Source organism: Corvus hawaiiensis, chromosome 19, assembly GCF_020740725.1.
Source record: "Corvus hawaiiensis isolate bCorHaw1 chromosome 19, bCorHaw1.pri.cur, whole genome shotgun sequence".
Classification (NCBI taxonomy): domain Eukaryota; kingdom Metazoa; phylum Chordata; class Aves; order Passeriformes; family Corvidae; genus Corvus; species Corvus hawaiiensis.
Window position 1 is genome coordinate 10,845,482 of NC_063231.1, and position 27,139 is coordinate 10,872,620.

The 27,139-nt window shown below is 51.1% G+C and overlaps 1 protein-coding gene across 13 annotated transcripts in view; it reads right to left on the reverse strand.

Moving 5' to 3' along the window:
* The window catches only part of MYOCD (myocardin), a 223,788-nt gene that overhangs the window by 17,271 nt on the left and 179,378 nt on the right, over window positions 1–27,139 (reverse strand). For 6 of the 13 annotated variants that reach the window (XM_048324019.1, XM_048324013.1, XM_048324020.1 and 3 more), the window contains exons 3-4: window positions 8,839–8,904; window positions 5,087–5,142 (exon numbers count right to left, since the gene is read on the reverse strand). In XM_048324019.1, coding sequence (XP_048179976.1) covers window positions 5,087–5,142; window positions 8,839–8,904 — 122 coding nt within the window. Of the gene's footprint in view, window positions 1–5,086; window positions 5,143–7,963; window positions 8,089–8,838; window positions 8,905–17,078; window positions 17,474–17,838; window positions 18,198–27,139 lie in introns of those variants that run through there. The other 7 variants (XM_048324022.1, XM_048324016.1, XM_048324023.1 and 4 more) reach the window with 7 other exon arrangements.

A 27,139-nucleotide genomic window follows, 5' to 3' on the forward strand; every position in this document is an offset into this window, starting at 1 on the left:
AATAAGGTACTGAGAGCACCTGCCCCTGTGCCATCCCACGATTCTTTTGGATTTATGGCAAGCTGGGTTGAATGAGCTCCTAAATGACATTTTTCATCACTTAAACACTGGCTTGTCCTTAGGCAGAAGCTCTTCAGAAAGGGACCAGCGTGCACGGAGCTGCTGACAGCTCGCTGTACCCACTGCTTTGCAATCACTATTGGTCTTATGCCTAAAATGTTATGAGAACTCATAGGAAGGGTGAGACCTACTCTCTGGGAGTGGTGGGCCTGCACAGCATGTCACCTCTGAGAGCTGCACCAGGGCAGCTCTGGAGTGTCCTGGTGGCTTCTGTGGGAAGCCCAGCACTCCAGAGTGAGAGATCAGGTGGAACAAGTCATGAAGCCACTCAGACTCTCTACCCAGGTCAGCCACGAGGCTTAACCTTCCTGCAGCCTTGCAGCCCCTGTGCTCTGTGGTTCCTCACCCAAGCTATGATATGGGGTTGGGAAAATCTGCTTTGCAGTCACTGCAGCTGAGCTTGCAATGGACACAGTCCTGGAGCTTTGTGCGAACTCCCTCATGGCTTTAGGAACAGAGAGGCACACAGAGGTACAGTAACACCATCCATAAGGGCCAGAAAGTCAGCCTTGAGGGCAGATGACCTCAAAAATACAAATATAGGCTTATCCCCTGGTGAAGAAAAGCTAGAGCTCAACTTAGACAAGCTCTTAGCTAAGCTGAGCTGCAAGAAGAAATAGTACAAAAAATTGTACATAGTTCAAAGAGGTTAAAATCTTAAGGATAAATATAAAGGAATAGTACAAGCATCTGGAGCAAAATAGGAAATCCACAGTACAAAATGTACAGGATCATGAGAAAAAGATCTTATAAGGACTTCTGCAGCCAGGATCAGGCAATGGAAAGTGCTATCTGTGTTCCATAAACAGGAGAAATAATTGTGCATACTGCTGAGATGGCTACAGGATTTAATGCCTTTTAAAAACCATCCTCACTAAAAAGATAAATGGCTCTTTATCAAACAGGTGGCTCAGCCAAGAACCTTCATCAACAAAAGAGAAGAAGCTCCAGTTGTCAGGGTGGAGAACGGGTTAGAGGGCTCTCAGAGGAGTTAAAAATTCCTGAACAGTTTGAGACACACGAGGCTAGAGTAATAGCAACTATAGCAAAGGAGAGAATAATTTCTAGCTTTAAAAGAGATGGGAAAAAGAAACTAGGAAATTATAAAGCAGACAGCAAGATATTGGACCAAGTAATCAAACAATCTATATAAATGAATTTTGAAGATAGCGAGGAGGTGAGCAACAGCCAGGATGGATTTATCAAGAACAAGTCACATCACACCAACCAAAATTCCTTCTATGGAGAAATGACAGTTTTCTATTATGGGAATAAACAATGAATGTCATGCAGCTTGACTCGGAGCATGTTTTGACATTATCTCACATGGCTTTCTCACATGCAAGCCAGAGAAATTTGTTCTGGATAAGACTAATATAAAAAAGGAGCATAGCTGTGGATCACCAGAGGAATTGGAAATGGCTCAGAGTAGAAACAGAAGAATTTATCAAATCCTATTACAAAGCAGTTTTTCCTGCTAGCCAATATATTAATTAATGCCTTGAATGATAGAAGACATACTCCTTAATTCTGAATCATTCAAGGCCAACAGATTACAGTGCACCATGATTTGGCACAATTGATGATCTGAAATACATGTGCTACAGTTTCAAGAAGGACATTTGGGAAGGACTGTGTTCAGGTCACAGTTAGCCACAGCTAAGCCAGCTGATTAAGCACTGCAGTGGATGAAGACTCAATGCACCAGAGATGCTCCTGCAGTGGTCACTGGACAGGGCCTTAGGCAGAAATTAGTTACTCCATGCATAGGAAAAGTCTAAAAGGCTCTGGAGACTCCAGTGATCAGCAGCTGACCCACAACCCCAAACCAGCAAGGAGACACAGCACAGGGTGTCAGCTGGGCCCTGTTCTGTGCCCTGCATCTGAAAGGGTCCAGGGAAGGGTCTGGGCAACAGCTACAGACATCACCATTGAGCCAGAGATGGCATCATTGAGGGGGCTGAGGGGAGGGGAGGTTGGTTGATCCAGGGGTGAGATGGCTATTGGGACACAGGATGTGAAACAGCTTTAAAAAGTGCTGCAGGAAAAAAGAGACACAGTTCTGCATATCACACAGTAGAGAGCTCAAACCTCAGCAGAACAGCTTGGGCTGGGAATCAGGGACCACATGCTCACAGCACAGGTCAGAGAGCACCGGAGCAGGTCACTGGCAGTGGGGTGTCTGTCTGTCAGTGCTCACACACCAGAGCAGGTTGTAGGGCAGTGGGGTGTCTGTCTGTCAGTGCTCACACACCAGAGCAGGTTGTAGGGCGGTGGGGTGTCTGTCTGTCAGTGCTCACACACCAGAGCAGGTTGTAGGGCAGTGGGGTGTCTGTCTGTCAGTGCTCACACACCAGAGCAGGTTGTAGGGCAGTGGGGTGTCTGTCTGTCAGTGCTCACACACCAGAGCAGGTTGTAGGGCAGTGGGGTGTCTGTCTGTCAGTGCTCACACACCAGAGCAGGTTTTAGGGCAGTGGGGTATCTGTCTGTCAGTGCTCACACACCAGAGCAGGTTGTAGGGCAGTGGGGTGTCTGTCTGTCAGTGCTCACACACCAGAGCAGGTTGTAGGGCGGTGGGGTGTCTGTCTGTCAGTGCTCACACACCAGAGCAGGTTGTAGGGCAGTGGGGTGTCTGTCTGTCAGTGCTCACACACCAGAGCAGGTTGTAGGGCAGTGGGGTGTCTGTCTGTCAGTGCTCACACACCAGAGCAGGTTGTAGGGCAGTGGGGTGTCTGTCTGTCAGTGCTCACACACCAGAGCAGGTTGTAGGGCAGTGGGGTGTCTGTCTGTCAGTGCTCACACACCAGAGCAGGTTGTAGGGCAGTGGGGTGTCTGTCTGTCAGTGCTCACACACCAGAGCAGGTTGTAGGGCGGTGGGGTGTCTGTCTGTCAGTGCTCACACACCAGAGCAGGTTGTAGGGCAGTGGGGTGTCTGTCTGTCAGTGCTCACACACCAGAGCAGGTTGTAGGGCAGTGGGGTGTCTGTCAGTGCTCACACATCAGTCAGGACCGGCCCGGTGGGGCTGTTCTGCTCTGGGGCAGAGGCACGACAGCCACCCCCGCAGCCCCTCCATGCTGAGGGGCCAAGCCCTGCTGAGCCAGACGGCCCCAGGAAAGCCAGCCTGCTCTCTGTCCTCCACCCCAGCAATCTATTATAGGACATCAACTTCAAAGTCTGCTGCGCTGGCCTGATGCCAGCCTCTAACATAGCCAGTGACATGTTTAAACAAATAATAGACATTTTATTTACTAAAGTCTTTACAACGCCTTACCCTTCCCCCATATTTTTTCCCAGCTTATTTCCACCAACACAATCCCATGCTTGGACCGTGTGTAGGTTTGCCTGGTTCTTGTGCCAGGTCAAAGCAAGCTGGTGTCTGCACCTGAGTGCATTTAAACTCATGTAATGCATTTCCAAGTGATCCTTAGATCAGGTCCTGACTTGGGCTCAGCTCCAGCTGCTGTCCTACAGCTGCATTGCTGCTGTGACTTCAGTTCCTTTGGACCCTGGCTGTTAAAAAGCTGCATTTGCATCTCTGGAGTGCAAACGATGAAGACTTCAGATGTGAGCTTTCTTAACACCAGTGAAGCAGAAGAGCTTTCAGGACACATGGACAGTTATCTGCTTTCTCTTTGTACAACATCAGCTCGGGGGAATATCAGCTAAACAACAAATGCCTTTGCGTAACTGTCTGGAAACAGCTGCTGATCTTCCTGGTCCCAGGTCTAAGCAGGGCAGCTTTGCAAGGGAATAATGTTTGTTATGGTCTGTGCTCAGTGTCTTCATTACCACTTTCTGAAAACGCCCGTGGTTTGGGATAGACTAGACCATCCTTCCCCTTTCCCCAGGCAACTAGCCAGTGAAAGCTTTTGAAGAGAAAGACAGAGAGACACAAATGTATACTTTAACTGTAAAATATATGACACTTCAAGGATACTTTGGATTGCTTGAAATTTTGTAAGCATACTAATTTTTCAGAGTCATACTGTATTTCTTGTGCTCGCCATTTATTACCACGGGAGACTTGGGGCAAGTGATTTGGAGTGTGTTTAAGTTCAGAAGAGCACTTCCCTGTATTTCACAATCATTTTTCCTTGCAAAGGTCCTTTCCCGTGTGACTGCAGGCACGTTTTGTAGATTAATGGAACAAATTCTCATGTTCAAGCAAAACCTGCATGATTAATTGCTTCCTTTTCTGGGATCATCCCCCCAGCTTGGTCAAGACTGGATTGTGGGTAATTGGAAGACAATGTGACTTCCCAAAAAGTGATCAGGCCACAGAGTTTCAATGTGTTCTGGAAATGGCTACTGCCTTTGGCAGTGTTTGGGGAAGCCTGGTAATGGGGTGGGTGGGAGCCTGGCCCATTTCCCCCTTGGATGTTGTGTCCTGATGGCCAAGCTGCACTGCCGAGCTAAAAGCCAGAGCTCCTGCCTGGTGACAAGTGGGAGTTCCCTGGGGATTTGCTCCAGGTGGCACCTGCATTGCCCCTGCACACTTGCTGACCGTGTTCCCTCAGTCCTGGCTGCTGCTGGCCCTGCTCTGAGCTCGCTGACAGCAGTGCAGAGGAGCGGGCTGTGGATGTGACCCGGAGGGGGAAGCAGCAGTTCCACTGCTTGGACATTTACTGCAAGGACTGACAAAGCCATGCTGAGCCGTGCCCTGCCCACAGCCTTTTGTAAAACATGGGGCTGCTGTAAAACCCCACAGCTCAGGGCACTGATGCCCCCTTTGCCATTTTTTTAAAGCTTCCCTGCTCGGAGAAGGGTGCTCCAGAGCATTTGTGAGCCCTGGCTTGGCCTCAGCATGTCTGGAAGCAGGGCAGGCACCCTGCCCCTCATCCTTGGCCACCTGGCCTGCATGGAGGGTGCCAGAGGAGGGGACAGTGGTGGAAGGTGCTTTCAAACCCCGTGACTCATGCAAAGCAAGCCCATGTGTTCCCTCATTGGGATGGCTGCAGGAGTTACCTTGGCTCGCTCCAGACTTTTTCGCTGTTCATGGAATGCAGATGGGCTTTTCAGTGCTGCAACAGGAAAGAAAGAGGAGCAGTCAGCACAGGAGCGGAAGCAAGCAGCTACCAGGATATTCAGCAACAGCATTTTAATGAGTGCTATAAAAATAGCAACACAAACGAGCTGTTCTCTTTATTGTGCTGACTAAAAATAACTCAGGAAAGCTCTGGGAAATCCCATGCTCTCAGCCAGTCCATGGCAAGAGAGCAGGGGGGATGGAGAGCATGGGGAGAGCAGGAGGCACGTGGGCAGGGAGGGGTGCAGGCTTTGAAACACAGTGCTCTGTGGGACACCTCAGGGAGCAGATACATCTTTTCCCTGTCCTGTTCCCTGCAGGTCATGGAAGGCACCACAGCTCCAGAAAACAGATCCGGGAAGAGCGAACACCTGTGAGGGACCTCACCTGAGAGTAAAACCTGTAGGTGACTAAGGCTGGAGGTCAGCAGGAAAATTAATGCCTGCCTCAGCTCGTGGGGTCTGTGGGGCAGCCTCCAGCAAGGGCATTGCAAGGTATTCCTTTATCCCTCTCCTGTCACTGACCATGACTGGACATTTGTCCTGTCCCCTGCCAGGTATTCCTTTATCCCTCTCCTGTCACTGACCATGACTGGACATTTGTCCTGTCCCCTGCTCAGAAGGAGATGTGTTACATGAGACCTCCCTGCACGGAGACAAGCAGCAGACCATGTCCTCAGCATCTCCTGACTCCAAGGAGGATTAACACAGAGGTGCTCCCAGAAAAAGGCCAATAATCCCTGGCTCTTGGACCAGTGAACACCAGTCCCATGGAGCAGTCTGTACTGGAGTCATGGAGAACCTTGCACATTTCCTTGTTTACTGTGGTTCGGTAGAAATCGAGGCAGAATTTACATGGTGAAGGGGTTAATACTTCTCACATCCTACAAGAATTCTTTTCTGTCTGTGTAAGCAGACAAAACTAACTGTTCCTGTTGGGACAAGGAAGGGGAAGGTGTCCTGACCCACAAAAACAGTCTGCTGCAACTCTTTCTTTGGCAACAAAAATTCTCTTTCCATCTTCTGAATGGGATCCAATAAAGACAGAAACTATTTTCATGCAGGCCTTGTTATCCTCCATCAGTCTAGGGGAGGATGAAAAGAAGACTGGGGAGAAACAGGAAAGGTTTGGGGGTCCTCTGAATTGACTTTTGGTAGCCAACACCCAGGCAACCCCTGGAACATCCAGTGAATCACAGAAAAACCCAGAAGGCACATTCCTACTCCTGACATTTGGAAAGCAGACAAACAGACAAGCTGGTGTTGCTGTGCCATGCTCCAGTGAGCAGCCACCAGCACTGGTGACAGCTGGTTTAATCAGAAGCAAAATCAAATAGTGCACATGAGAAAATGAAGTTAGCAAGAGAGATGAGTTTCCCAGTCCTGCTCGTGTGAAGTACTGACATTGGCAGCGTGCTGCAGGCACTGACCAAGTGCCATGCTATTCAAGAGGAAAGTGCTGCGGAGTTTAGTAATTTACCAAGATTTTTGGAGGAATGATGTGGGTGCTGCAGCTTGTATTAGTCTGCAGAACAAATACAGACACTGCTAGTTCAGAGGACTTGTCAGGGGATGACATTTCAGCATGAAATGGGTGAGGGCCTGGAGGCACCAGGGCAGAGGTGCTGTGTGTGACGTTGATAACCCTGGGACAGTGGCTTTAAGGTTTCAGTGAGAGGACGAGGTGGTGGCTGTGTGTAGCAGGAGGGCCTTCAAGCACAGGTGTTTCTGCAGTCCATCACAGTCAGGGGGACTCACCTGCTGGTCCTCAGAACCAACATGGCATGGGAAGATATGGTTAACAAAGCCTTGTTTTTCATAAGGAATGCCTGCACATGCCCAAGCCATGGGGAAGCTGGCTGGGGCTCCCATGTATTAAATGCTAACATCTGACACTTCCTCCTGATGTCAAATTCAGCAGTTAAATTCTGCGTGTTTGTTTTTATAATGGCATAAGTGCCTTTTCTTCTATTACTTTCAGTGAGTGAACCGTGCTCAAGTTTCCCAAAATGGTCTTCTTGGACAGAAACCAGACTGCAAAATGTCAGCCTAGAAGCTGGGAGTGCAAAGAAGCTGTAACTAACAGGAAAATACCCTTCAGTTGCCATCAAATAAATTTGGCTGAATACTTTGCAGTGTGTAAGGTTTGAGATGTCGGGTGCCACGTGTGACAGTGCAGCCTTGCAGAGCAGCCCCAGGTGTGCAAACCTCTCAGGGGACACTGCTGCCCTGTGTGTGTGCAGTGGGGTGTCCTGCACAGTGTCCCAGTGTCCCCACCTTAACTGACTGGACTTTGCAATTTGGGAGATGTTAGACATATTTTTGGCCACTGACTGTGTTCCTAGTTCTTGCATTACTCTAACAAATACCACAGTATTTTGTTTAAAGCTTCAGCTCCTGGAGTCTTGTGATCAGAGTGCAGGCGGCATAAAATCTGAATGTTTAAAGAAATAAACAAACAGGTGAAAAATGGAAAGAGTATGCATTTATCAGCCTTAAAACCCCATTGAGCATTTTGGCAGTCATGATTTTTGTCATCCTGCTCAAGTTTTCCTAATGCTTGATGCTGACAAAAGTGTCCTGAGAAGGTGTCTGTTGCTTGGCCCAGTCCTTGGGGGGGCAGGGGATGGACAGGGTGCAGCAAGCAGTGCTAGAGCCATGCTCTTAGAGAGGTGGTGTTCTGCTGCTTAGGCAGGAGCTCCATCACAGTCTTCAAGAGCAACCAGAAGAGACAGAAGTGACACAGCCTCTGGAAAATTGTGACCTTAGCAGTGAACCCAAGGGGTCCTTGATGAGACAGAAAGGATAATCCTCTACCTGGGTCCCAGATAACCACAGATTTGCACATGGAACCTGAGCTAGGTCAGGATGGAGTATTCCACTGAGCAGGGCTGAGCTCCCAACATCCTTTCTCCAGTGGTGCTACAGGTTTCATGATGCACCTGCAGGTGCAGAAGGGGATTGTTTTCATTCACTGACTTTTTGGGCTCTAGCAACTTTCTGCTGCAGAATGATTTTATGACAATGCTCTCCTGGAGCTCGTCCTTCAGGCTCGAATGCCAGGCGAGCAGGGGTGGATGGGGTCAGAGAGGGAACACGTTTGTCACTCTGCAGCAAGCAGCCCCTGTGGGGGTTCACTGGCCTCAGGTGTGCACTGACAGCCCTGCCATGTGGGATCAGCATCTGGGTATGTCTCAATCCTCCAGGGGCTGCCTGTCTGCACCAGGGCCATGGCAGTTCCCCAGAGCTGCCTTCCTCCCCAGCCTCCTGGAATGAGCCCTCTCATCCTCTTCCTTGTCCTGTCCCAGAGGCTCCTGGCTTTTACAGGAGGTTCTCTGCCCTTGCCTACGTGAACAGCTGTGTGAGTCCTCTGCTTGAGCTGGATATGCTTGTCCTGCTACAGTGACCTCTGGGATGGGGAGCTCTGCAGCTGAAATTTTGGATGGTGTAAGGTAAGAATCTCTCCTTGCTTCAGTTTGAGCAGGGGCATTATGGTCTGTGTGACAAATGCACTGTACGGCACCAGGGATCATCAGATTTCTGCAGGGCAGGAAGCAAAGTCCCCCTGGTAGCACTTTGCTCCGAGCTGTGTGGGTCTGAGCGGGCAGCTGGTGCCAGACAGTGCCCCAGCAGCGCCCAGGATGAGCACAGCCCTCTGAGCCAGGATGAGAAAGGAAGAAGAAGATACTCACGTGGCATGATGCCTTGGTCTGCCAGCTGCTCACGGGTCCTTCTCTGCTGGAGCCGCAGCTGTAAAACTGTGAGAGAGAGACTGTCAGGGAAAGGGGCAGGATTGTACTGAGGTGCTAATACAGGGACAAAGTGTGTGGGGTCTGCCTGTGGCACAGAGGACTGGCACTGATCCCTGCTGCTGCTGGACCAGCCTTGTGAACAATTTAGCTCATCCCATCACCCAGGTAACCATTCCTAACTTTGAGTTAGTATCATATTCTACACCTTTGGTTTTGCAAATTTGTCTTCAAGAAAAATCCTTATCACAAGGTAAAACACAAAACTCAATTCCGTGCTTTCCTGCTGGAAGCTCAGTACAGCTTGCCACGAGGACAGGCACCTCAGTCACAACATAACTGCAGAATTCCCTGCCCACCAGCACAGCCCCAGGCTGCTTCTCCTGAGCAGCCCTGAACGAGCTGGGGTTGGAAGGAAAAGAAGGGCAGGAACAGCATTTTTGTCCGTGGGAGCAACCTGCTGAGCTCTGCCAACAGCTCATGTCTACAGCACAGCTTTCCTGGGATGTGGGATGGAGCTGAAAAATAATCCCTTCCAGAGCAGTCCCCAAAGCATGAGGCTCCCTGAGATGCCATTGCTTGTGACTTTTCCATGTCCTCTGTACAAACCATGTTTCACATTCAGAGCAAATGTTTAGTGAAGGCCTCATGTGGGACAACGATCTCCTGCCAAATTCCAGCGCTTCTTCGGACACCAAAGATAGATTCTTGCTGCGAGGGAAAAATGTAGCCTTCAGTATGTGGTAAAGTCTGTGTGTGCTGTTTGCCTTAAGCCAGGGTGAAGCTGGTGGCTGAAGTCACTGGCAAACCTTGCTGCCAGGAGAGTCTCCTCTGCCCCATGGCACGACCCCCAGTCAGTGCTGGTTCTGCCTGTGGACATGGATTTAGACTCTCACACTCTGGGTGCCTACATTGCACCCCCTTATCTGCACCCCCTTTGCAGAAGTCATCCCCCTTGGGGCCCTCAGAACCAAATGAGGCAGTCCATGCTTTGGGAATGCCCATCTTTCCTCCTGGGCTGTGCAGGCAGGTTAAAGGTAAGCAGCTCCTGGCTGGTATCTGACACAGGGTGAGCTGTACCCCAGTTTCTCTCTGTGGAACCTTCTCTGGGAGTGCTCACAATACTGAAGAACTGTGCAGAGCTTGGCACTTTCCCTGAGGAAGAGATGGATCTTTATGAATAGGTGAGCTAAGGGAGGTCAGAGACTGTCCAAGAATAAAACCAATTTGTCGCTCACCCAGGAATGGTTCTCTACTCTCCTAGTCCTGGTCCAGTGCCCCAGGCATTAGAGCATCCTGCCTTCAACTGAGGCAACTTACACACAACATCACATTATTAACAGGAATCAGAGACAGCAAAGCCTTCTGGAGTCACACACACCACCCTGCCAAGGACACAGCAGTGCCCCATCAAGCTGCAAAATATCCCGAGGGAGGATCCTCCATCACTTCCCTTCACAGCTCCCACGTGTGCCGAATTATTTGCGCCATTTCACTCCAACTTCCGACACAGCCAGGCCAAGTGATGCACCACATCCACATTGGCAAGGGGGATTCTAACAGTCTGTGCATTCAGGGCCTGCATTCCCTGCTGCTTCTGCTTGTTTCATAGCCCTTCCTAGCAAACAAACAATTCACCAGCCTCGTGGAGCAGCCAGCTGGTGAGGAGAAAAAGGAGAGGATACAAATCCCCTTGGAGCATAGCTTGGAAGGTGATGATGATTTTCCCTGTGGTGGGTGTAAGATTCGTCATCTGCCCTGATGCAAGAAGTGATGAGAACGTGTGGGTTTCCCTGCCACAGCTCTCCCACTGCTTGGCTACAGGAGCAGTGCTTGGGAACCCAGATTTCCCAGATCCCACTGCCTTCCAGTGAGCAGGGCACGGTCTGGGGGATCCCACCCCACTGCAGCTGCTCCACGCTCCACCTCACAGCCTCTCCTTTGCCTCCTGCCCTGTGGATAGACTGCCACAGAGGGGATCTGGGACTGTGTAATGATAATTTTGTGCGAGGAGAAAAGGTCTCCAATTTGGTTTTTGTGCTGATGGGTAGAAAGGCCATGACCCAGCAGTGTCACTCACTGCTCTGGTGTGAGAGCTGAACAATTCCATGGGCAGGTCACGGAGCTCATTGTGGGCCATGCTGAGCTTACAAACATCCTAAGTCTGGCCCATTCTTAAACTACAGGGCAAGGAGGAAAATTTTATCCATCCCTGTCTGTTCAGACCATCCTGTCAAAAAATGTGAGGACAGGCTAGTGCAAGTACCAGCCATTTCCAGGAGCAGCACACACTCAACATTTGAAGCAGTTATTTCAGCCACCAAATATTCATCCCAATCTGGACCTCCTCATGCAGTAGGATGCATGACGTGACTCTCAAATATCTCTGTGAACTTCTAAAACCTGTTGCAAACCACCTGAAGAAAGAAAGTGGACAGTGTCAGACAATAATGCTGAACATGCCTCGACCAGAGGGAAGCAGCCTCTGAGGCAGTGCTGCAGCTTGGCAGATGCCAACTTAGGGCTTGCACCTTTCCCTTACAACCAAGAGCACTTGAAAACAGGGCTGGAGGAGCCCCTGGCACCATCCAAACCACCACTTAGCTGCTTCTTTCCTTGAAATCTGTTGAAGCTGTCTGACCCCAGCTGCTTTCCTGTCCTCTTCCTTTGCTGCGTGTCTAGAGGCCTGAGCTCTGAGTGCTGTACAGGAATTAAATTGTCATAAATATTCTTATTTTTCAAGGGAACTCCTCTGCTAACTCTTCAGAGGAACATTTATCATACGAAGTGTGGTGGCTGGAGCACTGAAGAGATGATCTTGGTCCCACCCTGCCCAGCATCCTTGTTACCTGCCTGCACCAGCTTGGATGGTGAGAAGCGCCAGCCAGGGAGCAGCCATGCACACTGGTCATCCTGTGTGACCACCAGCTGGGAGACAGCCTTTCTTTCAGCAACCCTGCTGCCTCCTGGGGTAGCCCACGATGAGAAATCCTCCTGGGATGGTGAGACACATGGCAGACCTATCCCAGTGAATTTGCTCGTGTACTTTTTCTGTTAGAAATACTCCTCACTTCCATGCTAGCACCAGGTCCCATTCACTGATGTTGGCTTCCAGAAATGTCCTGTGCAGTAGGGCTGTGTCAGTGGTGCAGACAAGACCTCCTGGCATCAGTCACAGCTGCCTTTGGTGGCCCAAGCTTTGAGCACTGCCTGTGACTTGCAGTCATGAGTCACCCTCCTCTCTAGGAGCTGAGCTCAGAGCTGTAGAAAGCTCAGAGGACAGCTTGGGCCTTGCCTGGCCTGGTGATGCACAGAAAAGACATGTTCAAATCTTCACCCCAGGAACAGGCAGATCCAGCCATCAGCTTCAGCCTGCCAGGACACTTTGAGGCCAGTGCTCAGCAGACAGTCAGGGTGGGATGGGATTTTATCACCTCCTTCAGAGCATCCCCCCACTGGGGTATGGCCAGAACACTCCCAGCACCATCCTCTCCTTGGGGAATTGGCTTGAACAGCACAGGGGGCTGAGCAGTATGAGGCACGTGTCCCATGGAGTGGGGGAAGTGCCCTCCTCACAGGGCTCAGGACTGGGACAGGCAGGCAAAGCCATGGCTGACGTGATCTAGGGTTGGGGCTGCTCTATCTCCAAGAAGGAGACCACTGAAAGCAAGTCCCTGCCCCTTCTGCCACCAGCAGCTCGTTCCTGCCCTCCATGGCTCAGAGCTGGGGTTTGGGGAATGTGAGTGCACCTCAGTGGTGCACAGGATGGCGACAGCTCTGCTGGGGTGGGGGGAGTTGGCAACAAATTGGGAGTGGGGGGGGGGGGGCTCCTGTTGGCAACAGCAGCAGTTTAGTTGCCCATCAAACAGCAGCTGAGCAAAGGTGAAACACAGGGCAGTCCATGGCTGTGGTGTGCACCAGAGGAACCTGCTGACCTGCCCCTGCTCACACACTCATTGGCAGAAAGTGGCCCTGCAATCAGAATTGCAACCAAGTCCAACTCCTGGCCTTGTTTCGGACCCAGCCACCTTTGAAAGGCAGGACTGCTGCAGGCTGTGAGACTGGCTTTCCATAAAATGTCCCAGGTATTGTGTGAGCCTGATGGGGGAGAGGAGCTGCCCCCGGGGTCCTTTGACTGTCCCAAGGTCCCATCAGGGCAGGATCAGGGCTGGCACTCTGGCAGGTTCAATCATGTTGTTTGTGGCCTTCTCAGGACTGTGTCTGTTCCTTGCAGCTGCACCAGGAGCAGGAGTCGGTTCTCAAAGCAGGGTGTGGGCAGGACCATGGGGCTCCTTCCCAGCTGAGCAGCAGGCTGGCACCAAACTCCAGCGTGGAGTGACTCTGAGCTGGGTGACAAGCCAGCCAGCCTCCTGGGTGCTGACAACAGCAGAGCATCGAAGGACTCGCTTTTCTGGAGCTGCTGTTTTGCAAAAACACCTTGGCCAGACTTTGTCTTGAGCCCCTCCATGGATCTCATGGAGCTCACCTGCTCTGCCCATAGCCACGAGCCACAAAGTGATTTCTCTGTAACATCACATCTCCAGGCCAATGTTATCCTCTGACAACGTGGCCTCGGTGGGACCTGTGTGAGCAGAGACAAAGCCCAGAGATGAAGCTGGAAATGGCACTGCTCAGCCAGGACAGCCATGGACAGTCCTTTCCCAGGAGGGTGCTGCTTTATCTCTGCCTGTGATGTCACCTCGGAGCTGGGAGCATTTTGCTTCTAACAGACAGATGTGCTACAACTGTGTGTGTTTACCTGGGAGACTGCACCGAAAAGTCTCTACATTGGTGAGAACTACATTTCTAACCCCAAGTCCAGGTCTTCAGGTACCTTGGAAGAGATACTAGGCTAGCACAGCTGGCTAGCAAGGAGCCCAGACCACCAAATGGGCACAACCAGCTGTGAAATCCCTCCGAGAGCTGTGTCCTTCATAACAAACCCAACCTCACCGTGGTCCTGAGAAAAGGCTCTCACCTTGGAGTCACCCCTTCAGCCTCCCCGTGAGCAGCCCAGACAGGTGTCCCCTGAAGCACAGTGAGGTACATTTCGATCTGTGCTATAACACATGCTTGGCTGACAAAGAAACCCATGACTGCCCACTAAAACACTGAGGTATCAGAGGCCAGAAGAACGAAACCAAGCACAAACTGATCTACATCAAGGCAGTGTTTTACAAAAACTTCACAAAACGGTCTCATCAGTTACAGTGAGGCCGTGGTTTGAACACACACACTGACTGTGACCTGTATGAGTTCACAATCTGAGAGGAAACACAGGCACATGCTTTATCTTTGGACACCACGAATATCAAAATAAAGGTTCTGCCAAAACGCCTGGCCAAACACCCTACCAAGACTTATTCTCTTCTGCCTTTATTGACCTGCTGATTTTGGTCCAAATTGCTCTCGCCACCGGAGGCAGACAGAATAAATTCCTCTCCCATCTCAGTTTCATTCAAGCCTTATGTGTAAGCATGAATGCTTTCCTGCATGGAGCCAGGCAAGTCTTCTCTGCAAACCCACACCCATGTGTCCACAATTAGGTCTTGGTACCCCATGCCAAGCCATGCAGAGCCTGATTTATTGTGTTAAACTTTCACTTCTCACCAATTATCTGAATTACCACTGAAGTTAGGCAGATGTTGGCCTTGTAAGCTCTTTCCATATAGCTGCAAAAAAAGGGTCAGGGTTAAGGTTGGATCTGCATTTGTCAGCTTTGTTTGCTTTGTCCGATGCCAGTGCTTCTCCACTGCTGGAGAACAATTGGTTTGTACTCAGAGCAAGAGATCACATAAATTATCATCTCTGGGAAGAGTTAAATGTGTTTCTGGAACAGCACTTAGATGTCCTGGTTGATGTAGTGCAATCCCATTGACAGCTGGATCATACAGGATAGCATGGCAGACTTGAAGAATCATCATTCCTGCAAAATTTGTCAGGATGACCTCAGACCAGAATATTTATCTTTGACCAAACAGACAAAATAAAGAGGCACACAGATCCTTGAGGATGGGAAGTGGGACCCTGCAGGACTGCAGCATGGTGGTGATTTTCCCTCTCTCCTCTGGAGCGGTTCCTGGTGCCTGGCACTGGGATAGCCACGGTCCCTCCACATGGCACAGCTGTGCTGGTCCTTCATGGGACCACTGGAGAGACAAGGACAGGAGAAACCTCTGTGACACTCAAGGGGTGCTCGCTGGGCACACTGTGAAAAGGCACTGCCACCAGCACAGCAACCTTTCCTGGACAAACACATTTTCCTTGCTACTGATGCTGTCAGATGGAAGCGAGAGACCAGAGAGCTGACCCTGCAGCCACAGCAGTGCCACCATCTCCTAGCTGCCACCTCCTTGCTCTACTTTCTGCCTGGTGCATAACACGGAGATTAAAGGGATTCTGGGATGAGGAAACAACAAGTAGTGTATCTCTAGCTCCCCTTAGCACACTCACATAGCTCCTTCGGCTGCTCAGCGCCTGCAGGCCGTGGAGAGACAGCAAAAGTTTAGTTATTAAGATTTACTTCAGCCCTCTTTAATATTGGCCTGGAATCCTTCAAAAGGGATTCAGACTCATCATGAGTCATGGAGCACAGCTAATCCTTCCCAAACCTGGGGAGCAAACAGAGCCTCACACCTGCCGGCTCCAGAGCGTTTCCAAAGCGAAGGCGCACGGCTGAGCGTGGCTTGGCATTTCGGGGGCTGATCCCTCCTGCCTCTGTGCAAGCTACACAGCTCTGGAGCTGCTGCTGTCCCGTGTCACAGCCCCTGAGCCATGCAGGACGGTGTGGGGCACAGCCATGTGCTGTAGGAGACTTTCAACCCTCTTCCAAGCGAATGGAGGTTGGTAAATCAGAGCTCTGCACCTCCTGCCATCCTTGTGGGGCTTTACAGCTGACAAAACCTGCACACAGAGCAGGCATGCCACAGGAAACTGTCCCATAGAGACTTTGCAAATAAACGAGATTCCATTAAATGTTAGTTCTTTCTTCTCTATTCCCCATGTTATTAAAAATCCAGCACAAACTGAAAGCAGCTTTATTGACTTATTTGGGTTTCTCAGCATCCTGCTCTCCTCCCCTGTCTCACACACTCTGACAACCAGGGTTGTGCTGTGGGCATGTCCCACGTTGCCAGCGGTCACAGCCATGGGGACAGCGAGGTGCAGACACGCATTTGGGATTTTGGTGAGCCCAGCTCCAACAAAATCAATAGGCAGAGAAATCTTGTCAAATGGGAAGCTTGTCTTTCACCAGGCCATAGCAAGGGATAGCGGCTGTGGGAATAAATCATGGACGAAAGAATGCCCCACAAATTGACTGTCCTAGAAATGCTGAAAGGCACTAGAATTTATGGAAGCAAAGACCCACAAAGTTTACTTTTCTTGGAGAATCATTTGAAAAATATGTTTAGAGAGCCCACTGTTGGTTCCATAGTGAAGCCAGCTTACAAATAAACCAGAAATGAGCCTTGAAAACAATCCTGGTTCATTTGAAAAGAATGCAGGGACAATGCACAGCCCGTCCTCCTCTCCTCAGGGAGGTGGCAGTGTTGCTTTGTACATGCTGGAGGAATTGTTACAGACTGAGATTTTTTTCAAACGAACAGCAGTGTACCATAATATACCAACAAAATTTAAGGAATGACTTAATCTAATGAAATGTAAGATCAGAGAGATATGGAAACCACACCAAAGACCTGGACCCAGGCTTTGTATAATTCAGCCAGACTAGGACACTTGTGTTTGCACACACACTCTGGGGTTTTCAGCCAATTGCCAACTTTGTATTTACTGAGAAAACAAAGTTCAAGTTGACCACCCAGCTATCTAAGAGATCCTGATAACACCACTCATGTCTCCCATCAGTACCATAAATCTCCCATTTCATTATCTACAATGAGTAAGGAGGCAAAAACACACACGGCGTGGGTGACATGCCAAACCGGGTGCATGTTCCAACGTGACTGCCCTGTCTGGATTTAAAGCCTCCCATACGGCACACGCAGCTGATTTATCTGCACATCCTCACAGATAATATTCCCAGGGAGAACTTCACCTCTAGGAAGGTCAGAGAAAGCACCTTGACAGCGTTATTTTGGCATTGCTGTTAAAATTTGCAGTATGTTGTGATCATTAAAAAAACTACGAGTCAGGATACCCACTCCCAAAGAGAGCATACTTACTATAGATGCAGCCAGTGACTAAAGGCATGAACGTCCAGCAGAGGGGCTGATCTAGAAGCCACCGTCCCATAGTTCACCTTCACTCACTGAACATCCTCGGAGAAGCCCCTGCCCGGTGCTTCCCCTGACTTATGAGCTGGAGGCATGTTTTACTTGCAAGCCCTCCGCGAGCGGCAATCAATTGTGTGCCTCTGGTTTTATTTCTCTGATGATGTCACTTTAAATACTTTTCATGTTCCATTTGTTATTTTTACTTCTAAAAATGACGCATTTCTTCAAATTCATTTTTCTCCAATTAGTCACAACTTAATGGAACAAGCTCGGCTGCCTGCCTGTCAGAGAGAGTGTCAGGCCCGTCCTCTCCGTGGTTATCCCAGACAGACCTGCAAGAGCACCTGGAATATACGGACGGCGTTAGGCACCTTGTTTATCCCAGATGCCCTTTTGGCTTCCTGCCCAAATCCTTCACAGCAGGGCCAGAGAAGGAGAAGCGGGAACTGCAGTTTTACCAAAATAAACCACAGACATAAATCAAACACAATGAAAAACCAGGAGGAAAAAAGCAAGAGAGAGGAAGGAAGGAAGGAAGATGCGTCTCTCCACTTGTGGAACAGCCTCTGTAAGAGCAAAGCCGTGACAGCTCTACGACCCCTCGAGTCTTTTGCTCACATGCTGCTTCCGAACATTTAATGCAAAACAGTCTGTGGCTGCGGCGTGACAGAGAGAGAAGTTTTAAGAGAAATCTCAAGGTTTTCCCTACCTGATCTGAACTTGCTCCGAATCAGCAAGGAGTGCTCAGACCCCAGGAGTGTCATGGTGACTCAGGGACCAGATCCAGACGCCCCTCACTTAAACCATTAACTTCCTCCACAGGGAAAAGCCGACCAAGCCGTGGCTGGTGCTCAGGATTCATCCAGCTCTCCTGGACTCTCTGGGTGCTTTTACAGCCGGCTGGCAAGGAGCAGCAAGTGGCTTTGTAAGATTTGGTCCCATCCAGCACTGACCCTGCACAGACACCAACTGCTCCCCCTGTGCTGTGTTGAACTAATTAACGTGGAGCCAGCGGGAGCCTCCTCCCGCCCGGAGTTTACTACCAGCAGCTGGGTGTCCTGGCTGATGTCATCGTCTAGCGGGGAGCAGCGACTATCGGAAAGGGTCTTAGCAAAGACAGAAGTTTGATATCTGATACTAATTACTACCGGCCGTACGCAGCCAATCCGGGCGCTCCCCGTCTCAGCCGATTTTGGGAGCCGCTGGAAATATCAACAGAGCCAGGGCTTAACTCTTTGCAGCGTGCTGGGACACGGGCCCCGCACCTCGGCTCCGCAGCGGGGCCGGGGGGTTCAGCTCCCAAAGGCGAGGGGAGGGCTGGGGTCGGGACAAGTGTCCCGGCCAGGGGGCGGCTTTGGGGCGGTCGTTCCGCCGGAGCGCTGCCTCGGATGCCCTCCCCGTCAGGGGGGCACAGGACGCGGCTGCGCTGCTCTCCGGGGCCAGGGACTGAGCTCGGTGTGCTCAGGTGTGTCACCTGGGCGTCCCAGCTGTGCCCAGAGCTGTGCTGCTCGGCGCACACCTTTCCCAGCGCGGGGCTGGACCGCAGGTTATCCACCTGGGATGCTGCCGTGTGCTGCAGGCACCCGGGCACACGTCCTCTCGTGCTGTGGCACGCTGACACGGGATATACGGGGCAGGGCTAAACCTCGGCTCGAAGTTTCCTGTGCCACAGCGATGCCAAGGAGGCTGAGGACGCTGCTGCTATGGAGGATCCCTCCCCGCCTACCAAAGACGCTCTCAGAGAAGAGAAGCTGACTGCAAGCACACAAAATAAAGAGAAACAAACCCTTTGAGGCTCCCCTTCCCCAAGCCCACATCTGGTTCACGTGAGGTAGTGGATGATCTGCTGGCACCTTTTAGCGTGTAGTGTAAATGGTACAAACCAAACTAAGTCAAGGACAGACCTCAGCTTCCCTGACACATGGGTCTCACCTAGGAAGCTGCCTAAATTCCCTCTACGTCATAAAAGTATTTCAGGACTGGTTTGAGGTTTTGTTTGGGTTGGTTTTTGGTTGTGTTTTTTTTTAATTTTATTTTAATCCCGTGGTTTCTGGGAAGTACTCCTAAACTGGGTTGGGGATAGGAATTTTCAGGCTTCTACACTCATGGCCCCAGAGGCTCTGATTCATCAGCGTCCCAATGCTGCAGGCATCTCCTGGCATCTCTCATCCTCATGTCGTCCGTGTGATAGAACCATGGAAGCACAGAATCATTTAGGTTGGAAAAGCCCTCTAAGATCATCAAGTCCAGCTGCCAACCCAGCACTGTCAAGCACACCACTGACCATGTCTCTAAGCACCTAATCTACACATGTATTGAACATTTCCAGGGATGGCCATTCCACCACTGCCCTGGGTTGCCTGTTCCAATGCCTGAACACTCTTTCAGTGAAGAAACCTTTCCTAAATCCTGGCACAACTTCAGACCATTTCCTCTTGGCCTATTGCTGGTTACCTGACAGCTGAGGTTAATGAGGCTGTCCAGAACTGAGCTCCCTGGGCTGGATATGATTTCCTGCTCATGCTACATCTGATGAAGTGGATTTTCCTTAATGACTGGCAGGGGAGAGATGATTTAAATAAATTGTTCTCCAAGCATTGAGCTGAGCTAGTAAACAGAGTTCTACTGTATTGTCTAGCAAGGTGGCCAGAGTCTTGTTCCTTACTAATTTTTCCTAATGTTTAGTCCACTGTACTTGAAATGTCCTCTCTAATGGTTTTAACCACACAATCACTGCTGTCCTGAAACAAGCTCCACCACCTAGCAGAACCATGCCATGAGCAGCTCAAGGACAAGGCAGGACTCGCTGACACCGTGTGTCTCAAACTTCAGGTTTTTGTACTTTTTTGCTTTGCAAACTCCTGTTTGATTTACTGCTCCTGCTGGCCAAAGCTCCACTCAGGTATCCCTGCTCCCTTTGGAGTTCCTAATGCCTGCCTTCCTTCTTTCCTTCTTTCCTTCTTTCCTTCTTTCCTTCTTTCCTTCCTTCCTTCCTTCCTTCCTTCCTTCCTTCCTTCCTTCCTTCCTTCCTCCTTCCCTCCCTCCCCTCAGGGGACACCAGTAGGGGATGGAGGTACATCTCTCTTAGGAGGTGACACAACCTCTAACAAGCTCTAATTTGTTGACTCATCTCAGTAAATTGCTCAACTGCTAAACTCACAGGCCAGAGCTGGTGTTTCCCTGTGATGGTCATTACGTGAGAGTCAGCCCTGACCACATGTACTCTTGGTGTCCTTAGGAAACAGAGGAAACTTGTCTCTCATAAACCCCAGATGAGGCAAGGACAGGCACTGAGTTCCCACCGCAGATACTGAGCCATTTGCCTGGCTGCTGCCTGCTTTAGGTAGCCCAGGAATAGTTATCCCCCCACAAGGTCCTCATGAGTTTCCAGAGTTGTCAGTGCCCAGCCCTCGAGTCTTGGCTGCGTCTGCACCACAATCACTGTTCAGCTCTGAAAAGGGCCTCACCACCAGCTGCGTCACCACCTTTCTCTGGAAGGTGAAACAGGCACAAAGGTCCCAAAGGCTGCAAAGACCACTACTGCTTCCCATTCCCCGTTCCCAGCTCTGCTGTAAGCACCTCTGTTGTAAACTGGGTCGTATTGACTGCAGTGAGTGAAAGAGTGAGCCTTAAATACCAGAATAAATTAGTCATGGCAGGGAATTCCTTTGAACTGAGAAGTCACACCCCAGAGCCATACGGATATCAGCTCTGTGCTGCTCACCAGATCCCAGGAAGCCATCCCTTCTAATCTTCCAACACACCCTATTGTTTATGGGACTGATTTATTTTAAAGCAGATTGTTTGTTCATATGTAGATTTGCAACTATGGGAAAAAGAACCAAATGAGCTGAAGTTTCAGTAAAACCCCTCTGGGGACTTGGAGGGGTCAGTGTGTGACAGTGTCTGTGCCAAAGAAGGGGAATTTCCCCGAACCTGGTATCCTGCCAGTCATGTCTGCTCAGATTGTCCTCTCCTGGAGGAACGAGACTGGTTTGGCTTTGGTTTCTTTTCTCTAGCACCTGGCAGCTCCACTTGGAAAAGACCCCTCCTGCCGTGGCCTTATTTTTTGAATCTTCACAGCATGTTCTGGAAAGACAGATCTGATGGTAGGAACTCCCAACCCTGACTCCCCCATCCCGTGAGCAGAGTAGTGATAATTTGCTGCGTGCTTGTGCAGCTGTGGTGTCCAAGGTCCCACAGGGAGGGACAGCTGTACTGGCACAGTACACACACAGTGCTGAATGTCCCCAGCCTGGCATAACTCTGAATCCTGAAGGAGTGGGAAGGCTGGAAAAAGAGTTGCTTTTACAAATATGTTTCTCAGGAGGAGTCCATTCTTCCATTTGTACCCAATACAGCCGTGATAAACTGAGTACAGGGCAGTAGCCAAGGGCAGGTATCACAGGGAAACCAGTAGCCAAGGGCAGGTATCACAGGGAAACCAGTAGCCAAGGCTCACAAAGACCTCTGGACATCCTTTGAAGATGCCTACTGCCAGGATGTCATCGTTGTGATAGAGAAATTCCTGAGAAAGAATTTCTCGGGAGTTCACGGGGCCACGTGAGCTGCCCGTGAGCGGATCACTGCAGCTGGCTGAGCTCAGGGCAGATGTGAACCTCCTGCTCTGAGACTGCCCCAGCAAAGCTCCAGCCATGCTGCTGATCATGGCCTTTAGGAGCCTGAAGAGAAATCAGCTTCTCTTTGCATGCCTGAGACTTACCTGGGAGTGAATTGCACAGAAAAGCGGTCCTGTGCCTTTCACATGGCAAACAGTCAGGATATTCCTCTCCGTGACCTGGGACAGACAGAGGCTTTCTGAGCTGGAGCTAGCAAGGCAGCAGTGTCTCTGCCACTGTGAAGCAGAGGTGGTAGCTCAGAAAGATCCTGGCTGGGTCCTAGCTCAGGACATGCCCAGAGCATGGTATTTCCTTTGGTCAGGGAGCTGTGAGCAGGGATGGTCCAATCCTTCACTTCTGATAGCACCTGGTAAGCACCATCACAGCAACATTCCACTATCCTGAATTTGCCACTGTCTGCCAGATTTTAAGTGGTCTGTCCCCTCCCTATCTCCTCACAGAGCTTGAGGGCCAGAATTTATGACAGAGATGTCATGAGCTCTTCCCATTCCGACAGCAGACAGCCTCGCTTGAATTGGAGCTGTGAACTATTTATCACAGTGCTGCAAGCATCCAAGCAAGGTCCCTCAATTTATGAAGGTCCAGAAGATATTATGCAATTGACAACATGAACACAAAAATACTTCTGCACTTTGCTAAAGCTACTATTAAGCTGCCTGATGTTTTCATCATAATATTTATTTCTTTGTAAATACACCAAATTCTCCAATCCCGACTCAAAACAGAAAGATCAGAGAATGCAAATAGGGAGATGACATAGCTGTTTAAAGATTATGTAAAACGTTTTTTTGCTAGCATAAATATTTGATTGTAGAACTCTGGCTGTTGTGTTTACCGAGCAGGGATGCGCAGTGAGTGTGGAGAGCTGCCACAGCCGGGCACTGTGCTGGAGGCTGTCCCATGTCCCTGCCTGTCCCTCGCCGTGTGCTCCAGGCTGCAGGCACAGGGCATGCACTGGCACTCATCCCTGACTCCCTGGCTCCGGGCAGATTTTCACTCCTGACACACAGGCTGATCCTTCAGCAGTGGTGGCGGCAGCCACTCCATCAGCTCCAGGAGCCTCGGGATGGAGGGCAGAGGGGATCAGAGCAGGTGAGGGAAGAGTTAAAGGCTCAAGGTCTGAGGCTGGGGAGGTCAGCGGGAGGGGTGATGCTCTCCATGGGGTCGCTGGCTGGAGCACAGTGCTCAGGTCAAGTGGGCTGTGCTGGCAGGAGCTCAAGGCACTCAGGGACCTCCTCTGTCCCATGCAGAGCAGGGGGAAGGGCCAGGCCAGACACAGCCCAAGCTGTCCAGAGGCATGGGATATGGGATGGGAGATACCAGTAGCTCCCTCCTGACTCACGACTGTGGTGGGACACCAAGGTCAGAGCACTGGCCACGGTGGGAGGTCCAGCACGGCAGCACTGCGTGCCCTGAGCACGGCCCTGGTGCGGACTCACAGGCAGTGGAGGATCTGATTCCCCTGTCCCTGTGGGGAGGAGAACTGGGGACAGGCTCTGTGAGTTCCCTGCCAGCACAACTGAGGGCGGAGTACAGTGAGTGGGATTGTGAATTTCTGTGTTTCACAGCCGGGGCAGGCAAATTTCTATTTTAATCTACTGGAGATGACATTCTGGGGATGGTTTCCCAGTGGAGCTGGGGACTTGCTCCCTTCAAGGGACTTCGCTCACATCCACGGCTGTTCTGATGTCTCGGGCCACAAGCAGGATGCTCCCAGGTGCTGAGCTCCCCTTGCAGAGGTGCCTGGGGTAAGTCTCAAATGCTGCAGCCCAGCAAAGCAGGAACTTCCTCCCTCCACCTGGCCTCATGCACGGTGCAAACCAAGCCTAGAGCTGGCTGCCTGTGTCTTTCCTCTCGTAGCCAGCCCCACTGCTCACCCCAGCAAGGGTCCAAGCACACCTTCACACCCCCAGGCCATGCTGCTGGATATGCTCTGCGTGCTGTCCAGGCTGCAGGGTGTGCTCCTGCAGGCCTGTCCTGGGGAAAGGACAGGTGCTGTGTGCAGGAACTGCTTAGCTCTCCTGCCTTTACTGCCAGCCAAATGTGCATCCCCTCCGGGCAGCCCTCACCCCCAGGCTCAGGAGCCTCCGCCAGAGCATGAGGAGGGTGAGGCTGGGGCCAGGGTGATGTCCCTGCAAGCAGGACTTCCCAGCCGGCTGGACTGGTGGCAGCAGCTGCCTGACCAGTGCTGACGGCAATGCAGAACATGCGAGGCCAAGCTGGTGTGTTTTGTAGCAGTGACGAGCCCTTGGCTGCTTTCTGGGTGGCCAGTGCAGGCAGGAAGCATTCTGTGCCTGGTCTGGTTGCTCCAAGCACTGGAGGCTGGCTGGAAATGAGGGAGAGAAGCAATGGCAGTGCCAGTATCACCCCCAGGCCCCCAGATAACCCATTTTGCTGACCTATGTCCCCCCTCACTCTTCACTCTATGGGTGTTTCCAGGACGCTTGGCAGTGCCAGAGGGGCTGCACGAGTCCCTTTGGTCCGTGGAGCAGCTGGCTGCCCAGGCAGTGCAGGCACTGCCAGGCTGTGGAGCCAAGGGGGATGAGTTTGCAGCACACCAAGAGCTGAGGAGGCTCCACAGGGCCCGGCCAGGGGTGACCTGGCTTCTGTTCCCTCCGCAGCAGGACTATGGGCAAGTCACGTCTCAGTTGGGTTTCCTTATCTGTAACTGGCCGTAATGAGGCTAACCCCTCTGTAAAGCTCTTGGAAATCTCCCACCGAGCAGGCCCAGATAAGAGCTGTGTTGCTCTAAGCCCTGCAGCAGCTCCAGAGCTCGAGGCTTCCCTACAGTGCAGCCTGCAGCACCCCATCCCTGCTCCCACCACAGGGGACACGTTGATGCTCCTGCCTGCATCCCTCCCTCCTGCCCACGGAGCCCCCTCGGCACAGCCACTTGTTTGGTGGCTCAGCCCTAAACAAGGAGCGTGTTTTGGGGAGGGGTGTGACGAGCACCAGCCAGGGATACAAAGCAAAGCTGGGCCTGGGTTAGTGGCGAGCAGAGCTAAAGCCCCAGATATACATCGGATGGGCTGGGAGCATTATGTATTCCTGGAATGCCTTCTGGTCTTTATTAAAATGAAACCACAGCCAGCCCAAGAGAGCTCATCGCCCAGGCACAGGGCCAAGTATAAGTTACTTCTACAAATATTTATTTAACCATATCAACGACAAACTCTTTTGTATAAATGTTTTTATTTAATCATAATTTACCAATTATTTTAAATCAATTGTTTGCCTGGTTTCTAAACACTAATCAAGAGGCTTGCATTAGCATTACTCAGGCGGATTAGATGCATTATTTCCCTGAATCTTATGCCATTGCTTGCCTGCCTTGGCCATGGAAGAGGGTGCAGATGGATCCCAAATTTCACTCAAGCTGTCGGATTCCTGGAGGACTGTGCATGCAGCATTGCCAGCCCGCCCCACCCAGGTGACCTCTGGACTCAGCTGAGTTCCTCAGGGATGCACAGACACTGATCCCACCTGGTGCTCTCAGGACAGGACTTTCTTCTGGTTTCCCTGGGGCCTGTTCTCATGGAGATGTTTGCCCCATCACTGACACTTTGAGTGCCCTGCCCTTTCCCTGTTTAGCCCTTATACCTGAGCCCAGAACTTTCACTGCTGCTCCTCAGTGTCCCCTCAGCCCAGCTCTGGCAGGAGTACATGAGCATGGCTATGGTGCTTTGGGGCAGAACAGGAGCCAGCCCCCTCACACATGGACCTTCTCTGGCCCAATTCTCCCACCTCTGCTCCTGACATTTGACACTGCTGAAAAACAGAGGATCTGCACTTCTGCAGGGCTCTGCCTGCTCAGGAGGACGGTGAGCTGTGGTGAGGGCACCCAGCAGAGCTGCTGGGGCGATGGATGCTTACAGCACACAGCAGCCCTGGGGAGCAGCTCATCCTGCACAGCCACGCAGACCTGGGGCAGGAACAGGAATCTGCTTGTTGCCATCTGCACGCGCTGTTTATTTATAAAATTTCAGGCTGCTACTGTCCTGCACCTTGGCTCGCTGCTCGGCAGCGCCTGCTGCAAGCTCCGCTCACGCACGGGTCTGTTCAGCATCTGCCTTCCCAGCCCGGGAGCTGCCAGCTTCCCCAGGACCCCATTCCCCCCACAGCTCTCCACAGGGCACTGGGCTTTTGCTGCCAAAATCCCCCTCACAAGCTTTCCTCCTGGGGTATCTGAGTGTCTTCCTCCACCAGTCACTGTCTGCTCAGCGATGGGAGCTGTGCTGCTGGGAAGCCGGGAGAGCTGGTGCTTGGCCCCACTTCCAGCAGCCTCCCCAAGCCTCCCCTCAGTCTGTGCTGCTCAAGCAGGAGAGAAAGCAGAGACTTTGAAACTCCCCCTGATGGGGAGGGATATGGAGGTGCCAAGCTTTGCAAAACACAGACTTGGAAACGAGTAACCCAGGCACAAACTTTGTCACAGCACTGCAGCAGAGACCCAAAATCACCAGCAAATTTCTTCCAAGATAATTAAACTGCAAACAAACAAAAAGAGGAATTGGGCCAACTTGGATATAACCACGGGACTTACCTACTATTTTAAAGATGACAAAAATAGAAATCAGTGCTCTATATAACCTTCTAATATTTATGTTTGGATTTTTTCCTTACTGATGAGAAGTAGAGGTGCTGCTGGAGCCCGAGCAGTGCAAACATGGGCTGTGTGTGCCTGTGGCCAGAGCTCTGCAACCAGAAAACATCACAGCACTGGGGACAGGAGCTGCCTGCTGCTGGCTTGGGAACACACAGGGAAGGTCTTGGGACAGGTCTCTGAAATGTTGTATAAACACAGGTCTGCCCCTCGAATGCAGATGAAGGGGAAACTCTTGGAAGCAAAACCATTTTACACACTTCTCTAAAAAGCCTTTAAGTTCCAAGGGAAAATGAGCCAAATGTGCCTGTTTTATGATCTCTTATTTCTTACTAACTTCTTTTTAGACATTAACGAATTATTTTTCCCTTTTCATTTTCCTCGAAAGTACTAAGGGGTTTTTCAGGGCCTCACATCTCCGGTTAAGAGGGAAGAGACTCTCTGAGAAGTCCACACCTGAGCCGAGCTGGCTGAGGGATGCAGCTCCTCCCTGTGCAGGGGATGCCTTGAGCCCTGCTCTGCTCTGCGCTCTGTGGGAGCTGCACTCGTCCTTCCCCACTGGGCTGCCTGAGAAATGCACGTGGAGTTCAGCTTTTGTCTAAAGTCACGGGCTGCAAGATGTGACAGCTTTTCCTGGCCAAGATCACGGACAAGATAATGTGGAGATCACTGAGGCCCTTGCAACACCCAAGTCTGTTCAGAGTGAAGACCACAGGAGCAGGTGGTCCAAAGGGGTGAAAGAGTTTGAAGCCACACTAAGAAAAAGAAAC